This window comes from Aplidium turbinatum, chromosome 7 (genome assembly GCF_918807975.1).
Source record: "Aplidium turbinatum chromosome 7, kaAplTurb1.1, whole genome shotgun sequence".
In the NCBI taxonomy this organism is placed as follows: Eukaryota; Metazoa; Chordata; class Ascidiacea; order Aplousobranchia; family Polyclinidae; genus Aplidium; species Aplidium turbinatum.
Genome location: NC_137478.1, coordinates 15,887,013 through 15,900,142, shown reverse-complemented (window position 1 = coordinate 15,900,142; position 13,130 = coordinate 15,887,013). Strand labels below are relative to the sequence as shown.

General features: G+C 36.3%; 1 protein-coding gene across 1 annotated transcript in view; it reads right to left on the bottom strand.

The window, feature by feature from the left end:
• Positions 1 to 13,130, bottom strand: part of LOC145774371 (uncharacterized) — a 187,203-nt gene that overhangs the window by 140,352 nt on the left and 33,721 nt on the right. The window contains exons 5-6 of the mRNA XM_082585603.1: positions 1,536 to 1,603; positions 1,172 to 1,251 (exon numbers count right to left, since the gene is read on the bottom strand). Coding sequence (XP_082441729.1) covers positions 1,172 to 1,251; positions 1,536 to 1,603 — 148 coding nt within the window. The remainder of the gene's footprint in view (positions 1 to 1,171; positions 1,252 to 1,535; positions 1,604 to 13,130) is intronic.

The window sequence follows — 13,130 nt, the reverse complement described above, 5'->3', positions numbered from 1 at the left end:
ATTTATTTACAAATTGTCTGACATAGCCATTAATTGCACACGAAATCGGTTTATCGCATCAGCCATTTGCCAGACGTTTTGATATGATTATCTGATTGATACGATTAACCAATTTACTCAAGAAAGGAGGTTTATTGGAATCAGGCGTTACCGTATTGTTGGGAATTCGTGCTACTTTGTATTATTTGTGAATTTCGTGTATTCCCTAGATCATATCCCATTCAGACAACAAAACACATTACTTGTAGTTAGCTAGTCTTGTTCTTCAAAGTGGCCTAACCACTTCCCATCGGTATTCGCGTGACGCGATCGTGACGTGTAATCGGCATTTTTTTCTTTTTTTTCTCGCGTTTCTGCATTTTGCACTGTCTTGTACAAAAAGTAGTGTCGTCTTGTATAAAAGCAAACATTGTCAGTGATTGACATTTAATTTTTACATCAAAATAAAAGAAAACTTTGTAAAATGAATTTTGTAGGTGGGTTTAATAATTTTTTGCACGGGGGGGGGGCCCGATCTAAAAGTGCTCCGGGCCCTCCATCAGACTAAACCCGCCCCTGTGGAAAAATACTTCGGTTTACAACAAAAGAAAATTCGCGTTGCCTCCTCTTACAGCTAAGCAACCATTGGAATACCTTCAGGTCGCTCATGCGAAACAGCAGCCAATCTGCTGAAACAGTAGCTCAGAAAGCTCACATCACAGGCAACACAGAAAGCTCACATCAGAAAGCTCACAAACAAAATTCCGCTATAACGTTGATTTATTACAGCTGAATCATTGCCTGAAAATAACAGAACCATTAGGTCATTCCCTTCTCAACTGCTAGCAAAGGACAGCAAAAGCGACTACGGCTGTCAAACCAAGAAAAGTCTGTCGGGAGTTCCCGACGTCCGACAAGTTGGCATGGAAAAAAATGTCGGCTGTAGATGACCACCGAGCGGAAGTGGCTAACAATGAAGGTTTTACCTACATCTGTCATAAGTAGTGAAAAAATAAACAGATCAGTGAAATGGATTGGAAACTAATACAAGTAGTAAAACATCAATTCAGAAAAAAAACAATGCCGTATTCGGATTTACCGCTCTAGAAAATACCATAAATTTTGCACATATGCAATAAACTACCATAATAACAAGTTTGAATGAAAATGCATTTGAACAAAGGAAGCAAACCTTTTTCTTGTTGATTGCACACATCAGTGGCAGCTTCCTCCCCCGAATTGTTCAACTTTACTTTATGCAGGTTGAGAAGCCTTTAAAATAAAGTGTAATTGTTGTAATGTAATGTTTGATTAATACACATCAACTTAGTTACAGAAAAGTCAATGTTACTAGTTAATAATGAACGACGGCTTGTTGATACGCTTTCTCTCTCATTACAAAGTTTGAATAAAAATTTACTTCAGCTTGACACTATTTAGATACCTGAGTCTAAAAATTTACAGCAATTCTCAAATATTTTTTACATTTCTGACTTGCTCCCGGTCGAATTTTGGTAGAAGAAATCTAAGTAAAGAAACTTAATAATTATTTGTACCTGTTTGTTTCTTGCAAGGCTTCTCTGACTTGTTTGTCGAAATCAGATTCTTTAATACAATCAGATACCTAAAATTGGAAGAATGCCTTCACAATACTGTTGAACAAGGATGCAAAATGGTCTGTTTTTGGAGGCGGTGTTAATTAATGGATGTTCTTATATGAACCTGTAGCTAAAAATTTAGGTTGGCTGAAATTGTATGGGTGCCCCTTACATTGGTTCCACCTGATGTAAAAACACATTCTGTAAAATATTTTTTATTTTAAACAACATTTAAGGTAGCAAACAACATTTTATGTGACTGAGTGCAATTTATTAATAGCACAAATATAACAGAAAAGTTAGCGGTAGTCAAATGTTCTAGAAAAACACCATGATAAATTTTTCACGTGTTTACAATACTCTAAACTTCTGATTCTCTACAGTGCAGCTTTAGTTACGTGAAGCAAGTTTTTCTTTTGGTGCTTAGACACTACTTGGAGAATAAATTGTGTTGTTCTTCTGTATTTGTCCACAGCCTATTATATTCATGAATGAGGACTAGATCACTCTCTGCTGTATCTTTTGTAATACGAAGTTTTCCAACAGTATTCTGTGCTTCAATAAAATATAATGGTAGACTAGGCCAAAAATTAAAATCTTCTTTTAGAAATGAAGTTGAAATACTCAACATGTCAACTTGTTTTGTAGCAAAGTCAGGGATCTCTTTCATTGTATGTCTTGGTCGAACAAACTAACTTGCTTGGCTGCTCCTTGTTCAACCAATGCTTGGACCATCTTTCACTTGTCCTCTAATGAGATGGAGATATCAAGGAATGAAAATCCAATAGCTTCTTCAGACAGGTACCAAAAGTTTCTTCAAAACAGCGAATAATATTTGGTGTACAGATGAAAACAGTTTCTTAGGTAATTGGAGGTCATTCTTCGGAGCTGAAACTCTACGAGAAAATTCTCTTCAAGTGAAGATCCTCCTAAGAAGATAATTGTGATTTTAAGGGGTTCTTTGCAACCATCTCTGGGTGTTTGATGTCTAGCTGCTCCTTTGCCAAGGATAAAACCATCTGTTGAGTCAGATGATCTAAGGGGCCTGAAAACTTCGGATAAAGTGCGATTTTTAGAAGTATTTTGATTTAGGGCCCGAGAATCTATAATTGGTAACGATGCCTACATTATCCTATCAACAGCCATGAGGCCTGCACATGCCATGTATAGACAGCAACAACACTATGTTGAGACATTTTAACAACAAAACTTTTTTTCTTAAACTCTCCAATTTTGCCATTTCTTGTTGGACACATCAGAAGGACAAATGATTCTCTGAGTCAACAATGTGTACAAAGTCAGGCTTCCCTGCTGATTGCAAAAAGTAAAAATCTTATGACATGGGTAAAATAGATTCTTTACCAACCACAATTAAAATGTCTGCGATTGTTCACGTCAATAAAGAACCGGATAAAACGTGGCCTAATCATAATAATACAGGCCTCTAAGCTCCTGTAAGCTCCTCTAAGCTATGGCCGAAGAGAAGTCGATAAATGGCCTCTGAAACTAATGAGCCAGCAGGCCATGTTTGGTCGCCGGCTTCTACAAGCCAACATTTCTCCACTCTGTTGGTATTAAAAACGTTTTTTTTTCTCCACTCAAGCTTGTGTTTCAAATTTTTTTCTTCATTTGTATTTGTTTGTGAAACTGTTTTCTCTTCACCCGCATTCGCAATCTTTTTATTAGCAAGCCAAGAGTCTTTTACAAGCCGACAAGAAATATTGCTGATAAAACTTTAGCAAAAAAGCCAAGCGTTTATCTATAAAAACCTAAAATCTAGCTTTATACCTATTTGGGAAGCAGTAGGCTACACAATAATATGTAACGGATTTTTTTGTTTTGACTGCTGAGTGTGAAAGTTTGGCCAAAGAAAGAGCTCTGGTAAGCCATACTTGGCCGCTGGAAAATTAAGAAGCTTAGAGTCCTGATAATACAAGTAGAGCATTAAAAATTTGTACAAATGTAGAAAAGTAATTGTACAGGTTGTTGAAGTATAGTTATATACTAGGGTGTACCATTTTGCAAAAAGTTTTTAGAAATTAGTGCGGCTATGTAATTACGGGTTTCCACCTTTGTTAAAACGTATTTTGGTGGAGTTTCAGAATTTTTCCACCAGAACTGTGGTTCCAGCTAAGATATCATGAAAATCTACAGCCTTAAACTGGCATAATGTGATCATATAATATGTCGATTACAGGGTTTTTGGGGTCGCAGAACACAAATTTGGAATCAAAAATGCTCTACGGCAACAATTTTGTAAAGTGAATTTTGACATACAGATGTGACCACACTGTTTTGGACTGCATATTTACATGAAAAGAGCATCTAATTGTCATTTTAACCTTGAAATGCATGTAGGCTATGCATAAAATTTTCTAGTCGGTGTGATTATATCAATCAGTATGAGGGGAAAATGAACATGTATTTTCCCGTGTACTTCAGATCCGATGAAAACCTACTACCGTATTTGGGTCAGATGCATCAATTTTGTACCTGTAGTCTCCAGAACGGAGAAAAAATTCAGAATGCTTGGTGCCATAAAATTTTGATTTAAAAGTCTTGAGATACTTCTCTACCAACTAAATCAAAAGACTGCCCCCAAAAAATATCATGTTTTTATACTGAAAATTAAATATCAGTGTGAGTATACCTATTTTATCAGTTTCTAGCAGGTTTACTGCAGTTGTGCGATAATGTACCTAAATATTCTGATACTTCAGCCAAAGTCATGTATTGTTTGACCTCAAGGTAGTAATAAATCATATGCTAGCAATAGTAATAGCAATACTTTTTTCATATGGAGCCATTGCCAATCAAATATGCGTAAAAAGCACCTCACAATCACAGCTAAATTAAAATTTAACAACTTTAACTGTATCTATGTTCTCTAAGATCAAAAATAGGTTACAGAATGCTTCAACAGTTATCATTTCTTATGAGCAACTTTTATAGTAACATTACATGTAAAAATAACTGTACAAAGGAGTGCTTACTGGTTTTACAAAAAAAAAGAAAAAAAAAAGTTCTGGAGACTACAGTGTTCTGGAGACTACAGACAAATTCAATAAGAAAGAAATTCCTAATCTTTTATTTATTCCGAGTCCTCTCTATGAAATCCTGCTAAGTGAGCATACTAGTCCATCACATACTGGAAGAATGTTTGCCATTTTAAACAGGGAAGCATACATTTTTTGTTAAAGTTTGTTCTGGAGACTACACAATTTTGGAGCCATGCTAAATAGCTTCCATAGAAGAGTGAACTATTATCACACTTTTTAGTAAATCTGTTTTCTTGTTTTGTAGGTTTGTTTATATATAAATTTGCATCATTTTACACCCAAACAGGAGCACAGAGTAGGCATTGGTAGAGTAGTACCATGGGTCGTTCTGGAGACTACAACATAGTGGAGCCAAAATTGCAGATTCGTAAAATTGAGAAAAATACAAGGCCAAAATTGTAAAGCCAGTGTCATTTCAACATTAAAATGTAGCTAAAGCTGCACAGTGTTAAATAAAAGTCAGTTTAGCACTGCAGTATTTGCCTGTGAAAAATCACAAGGGAATTACAGAAGTAAAAACGTGAAAAATCCAAAAAAAGTGGGCAATTTTGTGATAAATCCAAAATTTTTGCTAAGAAGTTAACAATTTCCATTGAAAATTAGCATTACATAGGGGGGGCACATATCTAAACTGTAACTTAAAGCCTAAAAAAGTAGACTGAAACCTTAAGAAATACCAAAACTGCAAAAATGCGTTCTGGAGACTACAGGGTACAAAATTGATGCATCTGACCCATTTATCCGTGTATAAGTCGCAAAATTTTGCACCAAATCTTGCCCAAAAAGGTTGGGGTGCGACTTATACACAAGGTTCTGAACTTCCGACAAACGAATGCCACAGATCGCGCGTTAGCGCTGCTAATAAGCGTTTGTATTTTGCGTGCGAGGATTGCGAGCATCGCATTAACATGCTCACGGCGCCGCATGCATGTGAATTTTAACGCAAACATCTCGCATGTGCGTGTGCGGCACGCTTGATTGCAATAAGAATGGGACAAACTATTTGGCATCAGTGAAGATGAAAACGAGTTTGAAGGCTTTTAAAATATTGGTTGTTGTTTTTCAATAAAATTTGCTAAAAAAATTTTGTACCAATATTTGAGTCAAAGTTTGGGGTGAGACTTATACACGAATGCGACTTATACACGGATAAATACGGTAACTAGTCTATAGTAGCCTGTACTTAGTTACTAACCTATACCTACTTACTAACTAATGGATGACAGCAGAGTACCCGTGACAGACCAAAAGGTTCGAATAGCAGAAGTAAACTCTCCCAACTGTGTAAATACCTTACTTCTACATGACGAAGATCATCATTAGCTACAGTGAGTCGAAGAGTAGCTAGTGATCTTACGCAAGTTACAAGATTCAGATCAGTTATGCTACAGAATGAGACGGCCAGTGAAGCACACCGGTCATTGGCACAAAGGCCAAAAAGAAAGTAGGCTACTTCCTCATTGGAAACACTAGCAAAGACTAGGTGTTTCCAAGCTTCCTAAAAGCTCTGATGTTCTAGTCAGGCTGTTATTCCTCAGAGACGAAAGTCACAGATTGTGATAGCAAGGGAGGAAATTTTCCAGGTATGGAAACAACATTTTGGCGTGGGTTTGGTATTTGGTAAGAAGAACGAGAAACAATCTGGAAAAAAGGAATCTTGTAAGGTTATGGTTAAAAATGCAAATATAGACCGGCATCTTAGGAATTTGTATAAAACTTGATATCAACTGGCACTTGATTCCAGGCGTGATAGGAATAATAGTGATTCATTTAAAAAACGTTTGCGTGATATGAAAGACAAGCTCTAGGTTCCTCTGAATATATGTGAGACTACCTCGCGGTCAATTCTCATGCATTCTGGTATCATTGACTGGGAGACAGGTCTGGAACATCTGAAAAATCGGTTCCAGCGAGATCAAGCAGGTTGCGCATTAGGCAGAGATGCTATACAGAAGAGACCAGACTTAGCTAGAGAAAAACGACACAGTGCAGCTGGTGAAAGGAAACAGAAAGAGGATGTTGCTGACCGGGTTTTTGTTTAAGGTTTGGTTTGGGTGACCGCTAAGTAGTTTTAAGAGACCGCAAGTGTTTCATTTAAATACCAAAAAATAGCCATTTTTGCTTAAGACATAACGAGAAACAGCCATTGCTTTTCTACTGTAGTTGCAAGTCCAAATTTTGGGAAACGACTGGAGAAATTTGGGGGACCGTTTCGGTCCCCCAAAATACCTTGAAAAAAACACAGTTGCTGACAATCTTAAAACAGATGAAGTTGGACTTAAGTACAGATGAAGAAACAGAAAGTGACAGCTGGAAAACTCCTGAAAGGAAGATAAAGAAAATGAATATAATGTCGCCTACAGCTTTAACATCTGATCAACTTTGATTGAGCTATCAGTAAAGAACAATGTTTGTGGCTACTGTGCCTCAAGCGTCTGGCATACAAGTCGAAGATACTAATATTTCAGTCACAACAGCTCATAGACTGGCTAATAAGACTAGGTCCTCTCACTCCCAAAATATCAGAGATGAGTTCCAGGCCCCTGATTTGGCAATAATTCACTGGGACGGTAAGATTCTGAAAATGAGAGGAATTGTTTCATCAGAACGGTGCAATGTATATGTGTACAAAGAAAAATAAATTCAATTGAAATTTAGAGAAAAATAAAAAGCAACTTAAATTTATTTTTGAACTATTAAATTAAAATGTTTGCTCACATTAAATTGACATGTAGCCTGCGTCACCGCCTGTATGCAATTGATTCAGTTTCGCTATTAGCAGCATGATCGTTGCTCACTTCACAGTGTAGATTCTAACGATCTGTTTTAGCCTGATGCTACCAGTTTGTGGTGGCAATATCGAATTACACTAGCTTTCGGAACACAGTTCCCTAGTCATGTGCCATGACGAAGCACATGACTAGGGAACTGTCATAGCACATGACTAGGGAACTGTGTTCCGAAAGCTAGTGTAATTCGATATTGCCACCACAAACTGGCAGCATCAGGCTAAAACAGATCGTTGGAATCTACACTGTGAAGTAAGAAACTTAGAATATATTCAAATCCTCAACTATTAGAAAATTCCAATCCCTAGTTTAACAAGTAAATACAAAAACGCCGGAGTTGATTCAATCAATGTCAAATAACAAAAAATAACAGTTTATGCGTCCATTTGTAAATTATGACTGATACCACATAGGAAGTCCACATGGACTGAGGTGTAACATTGTCCATCAAGTGAATGACAAGTTTCTTGATGCGGTCGTCCGCATCTCTATATTTTTTCAACTTTCATAGCTAACATAAATTTATTCCAAACTGCCACTTAGGTTTCAACTTAGTTGATTATGTCAAACACTATTTGGCAACTGTCTTTTTTTCGTTGACACTTTTTCACTGAGACGTTATCTCATTAATCTCTATTGTTAATCATGAAACGCTGTTTAACAACTTTTTTTATAACACTTTTACTGCCAGTGTTTTGGAAAAATAGGAGTTCTCCTCTTGCTCTTGTTACCATGGTAATGAAAAAATATGTTGCCAAACTATTGAAGCGTACTTTGGAATTTTGGAGCAAATCGGTGTTGCAATTGAACGGCGAAATAACCATTGCATTTGCAAACGCGCCGCGCCAGTCAACAAAACAATTTTTTTTACATTGAATCAACCTATTCAGACATGAAATAAATGTAAAGAAAAGCAATAGGCTAACTGACTGATTCAACATATTCAGACATTGAATCAATGTAAATACGAACTGTTAAGCTAATTCAATAATTGGATTCTTTGAACAAATCGAATGGCTTTTGTAAATGTTTCTCAGTTACAACTTATACCTAGTCAGCAAAAGTTCCCTTTTGTACACGATTTCAACGTCTGGCGACATTGAAACGATGTAAAAATGACAATTTTTGCTGGCCGGGAGCTAGGCTACCGTACCAAAGTTGAACTTGACCAAGTAGGCGGTTGCGAACATATTTCCTTTCAATGAAACCTACAGGCTACCACGTTTGGTTTGCCTTTACATTACATTCAAAAGTTTTGTTGACATACAAAAATTCTTAAATTGGGTGATCACTCATTATTATCATTCATTTCTCCATTGTAAGCTAATTACTTTCAATATACATATGCCACTGTGATTTTACAGTTCTCCGAAAACAGCTTTCTCTGAAAAAGGGGGCTGCTACTATTCGGAGAATCCGATTCGGAGACAGTCCTTTTCGGAGAAAGCCTTTTTCGGAGAATTATAAAATCACAGCGGCATATGTATATTCAAAGGAATTAGCTTACAATAGACAAATGAATGATAATTAGGGCGATTTTTTGTCACTAAAGTTACTTTTTTTTAGTTGTACCAATTAACAAAAGAAATGTAGAACCAAAATTTCATGGTTGTGGGGTCAATATTTAGGAAGTTATAAAGTTACCAAAAGCAACTTTTTGTGTTTTTAGGTTACTTTTCATATGTTAGGTCACTTTATTTTGCATACTTTTTTTGTCTAATTCCCTTATTTATTTATCTTTCATTGCTACTGGAGAGATGAATTTAGATTCTTTGTAATGCCAAGGCTACAACATTTCAGTTATACACTGCAGAACATTATACTGTACAGTGTACACTGCTATGATAACTTTGCAACTGAATGGCCTTTCATGTTTGCAAGAGTGGAGACGATTTTATATTTAGATTTTGCTAGTATATCGTTTTGTATTCGTTTTTAATGAACGCTCTTGAGACGTTCACTGGTCTAATTCTATGTCTACAGTAATTGTCTATTGCACACAACTCATCAAAAGAGATGCTTTGGTGACAAGTGCTGACTGCTGAAGTTTGCATGTCAGCAGTTTTAATAGCGAAAATCTAGAAAGGCTGATGTGATAAGCACATGCGAATGTACAAAAGAACATGGAATACCAGTTTTTTCTAAATATCTCAATAAATATATTACTTACGAAGAAAAGTTGTTTTAGGACAGATAAAATTATGACTATCCTGCATCATTTGAGTGTAAGAACAGCTTTCTACCACAAGCGGTTTTCGAGTTACAGCATTTTCATGAAATTTGAATCCCGCATGACCTTGATGGGGGAGTTGGAGGCTGGTTTTTGCCGCCAATTCCCCAAAAAAAATTTTGGGATGTTTTTGGATCATTTGCCAGGCATTAGGACCCCCCCATTCGTAATTTTCAAAAAAAAAAGTTTTTTCAGCCCACCCTATTGTTGATGTTTGCAATGTGTTGATGGATTGGATTGTTGTAAAGACCAACTGTATTCTGTATGCATAAGCTATGGCAGTAGATTCCAAACATATTTAGCCATGCAGTTGTTTCACAACATACACATTCTGGGCTATAGAATCGATATCGTTTCATCCACCTTCTTTGCGTCATGTTTATGACATTCATTTTTTAAATAAGTTATTTGTTGATTTTATATGATATTTCAAATATATCTCATCCAGTGTTTACTTTTGAGCGCCTTCAGCCTGTAAGGTAGTATTTTGAACAGACTGTTCAAAATAATTGTTTTACATCAAAACAACATTTTTCACAAAAAGATGCTGTAACTCAAAACAAAAGAATTTTTGATGTCAACAAAACTTTTGAATGTAATGTAAAGGCAAACCAAACGTGGTAGCCTATAGGTTTCATCAAAAAGAAATATGTTTGCAACCGCCTAATTGGTCAAGTTTAACTTCGCTACGGTAGCCTAGCTCCGGCCAGCAAAATTGTCCTTTTTACTTCGTCTACAACAGTGTTTTTCAATCAGTGTGCCGTGTGAGATCGTCAGGTGTGCCGTGTGAATTTATCCAATTTCACCTAATTGGTTTAAAAGATTTTTTTGAAAACAATTTAATTATTATCTGCATATAATCGTGGTCTGAAGCTAAGCTTTGCTGATCTACCTTTGGACAGTTTTAGGTTGACTGCTGCCTAGGAGTTCCCCATTCTGGCAAACAAAGCTATTGTGACATTGCTCCCATTTTCCACAATATATCTGCGTGAGGTGAACTTCTCGAGCCTGACTGCCATCAAAACTAAAAACAGAGAGCGACTGAAAGCTGTTGATGAAGAGCTTCATGTGTGTCTTTCTTCAATTCCTTCCAGGATATCAGCTCTATGTTTATCCAAACAGGCACAAGTTTCACACTGAGTGCATAAAATACACTGAGATTGACATTTTGTACATGTAACTCTTTATATTACTCAGTGTACAAAATCAAAATCACAACAGCTTCGCGTTTGTCTTCTGCAATTTCTGCCCGAATATCAACTTTGTGATAATCCAAACAGGCCCAGATATCGCACTGACAATAGAGGTTAATCAGATAAAGTCTCAGCGAAAAAGTGTCAACAAAAAAAAGATAGTTGCTAAATAGCGTTTGACATAATCAACTAAGTTAAAACTTAAAGTGGCAGTTTAGAATGCGAATTGTTTAGAAGCAGAAGGCGTCGTTGGATTCACAGAAGGCGTCGTTGGATTCTCAAAAATCTCCGAAAAAAGCTTTCTCCGAAAAAGGCTGTCTCCGAATCGGGATTTCTCCGAATCGGACTCTCCGAAAAGGACCATTCAGGACAAAGGTTGTCTCCGAATAGGGATTTCGAATCAGATTCTCTCAATAGTAGCAGACCCTACAAAACTACTCAAAACAAATTAACTTGAATTTGTTCTACAGTAATCTTTTTTAATGAATAGTATGTTTTGGACTGCTGTTTTCATATCAAACTTTAAGGATCGTGTCGTGTAATTTGCGTCGCACAGTAGAAACTCCTGCAGCGTTCCATTCAAATGCCTTTAGCCAATGCAAGTGTTGAGTTAGCGCTTTCACTCTGTTTACTTGCTTGTTATGTTGAGGTGCGGTCAGGTTGATAATTTTATTTGTCTGAAGTACAACCCTTGTTACTCGGCGCAAAAAACAGTTTACCAGCCTCATTTTTTAATCATAAATCGATTTCGCTATCACAGCATCCTCAGTATGACCATGTCAAGAGCAAAAATAATAATAAAATTCTTCAAAGGTTTCACGTTCAGGTATTGTGGCGTAACAATGCACCTTGAGCCACCATGGAAACAGTTAAACAAATTATATAAGGATCATTCCATGCCAAATGAGCCAATGGGTTACACCACATGTCATAGATTTTATTGAAATTTGACATACTTGCAGATGTCAAAGAAATATTAAGAATGCAAAAAAAAATTTGGAAAATTTTAAATATTAGTAGAGTTATGGTCAGTAGAAAAATCACCATTTTCGCCTGTTCCGCTTCAGTGATTTTGTCCAATTTCTTATTATATTTCTAATTTCTTAACCTGTGATCAAACAAAATGGCTGAAAATTGCTAGAGAGACATTTTAAGACCCAAGGAGTCCAAAAATGTAAATTAAAAAGTTGACAGAGAACTACTTGATATGATTATAGAGGTATCAATTTGGTACATGCATTTTTCGGAGGCCAAACTTTGGGGGCCTATAAAAAAATGGGTATAAAAATTAAGAACTGAAATTCACATATTTTATACTTATATCGATACTCTTTCATGTCAAATAAAAAACATGAATTAATTCTGATAACTACTATGATAAAAGCTAAATTTTCTGACTTGCAAATTTTGAACTTTTGTGCACTCCTTGTTCAAGATTTTTGTCTATGACATCACAATTTACATTATTGCTTGTTGATGACATCACAATTTACAGATTGTTTGTCATGACAATTGTTATGTAGCTCATTAATAAATTGAATACTGGTAATGCACTTAGGTTTAGTGTTCAATTTTAGGTTGTCCTATTAGTACTGCATTAGTTTTACTTTTACAATAACACAATTATTCATCGGAAAAAAATGGAGAAATTGTGCCACAAAATTCACTTTGCTAGAAGCAGTGGGTTTGTGGACATTGGTGGACTTGCAGAAACAGATGAACATGTTTATTATTAACATTGACATTTTTCTGCTTCAAGCAGATAGATGGGGTTTGAACACTTGAACAGTGGGAAAAGTATATTTTCTGGTTGCAAGATCTGTCGAGCATATTAGGAATAATACATTACTAATAATACAGTCCTCGAATTTAGCGGCGGCACACGGCAATTGCCGTGGTAAATGCCGCCGCAAACGTCATGATGGCCATTCTGCTACGGCAATAAAAATGCCGTCGCAAAATGAGCATTTAATTTGGACAAAAATTATTCAAAAATTCTTCCTGTTTGATTTACTTGCAGCGGGAGTTTAATCAGCAGAAACATCGCACCAAGACCTCACCTCGGACTATTTTACTTGCTGTGAACACTCACGCAGTCTTCGAAATTAGCATATTTTTACTTTGCAAAAACGTTGACGAGGCCAAACGGCAAAAGTTGAAATTGCCTCGGCAATTGCTGTGAACGTTTATTACGAAAAAATTGTACCAAAACATGTAAAACGAGAGGAGAAAAAATAATCGAATTGTCTATCACGACCGCACGGTTTGATTTGTTGTGATGT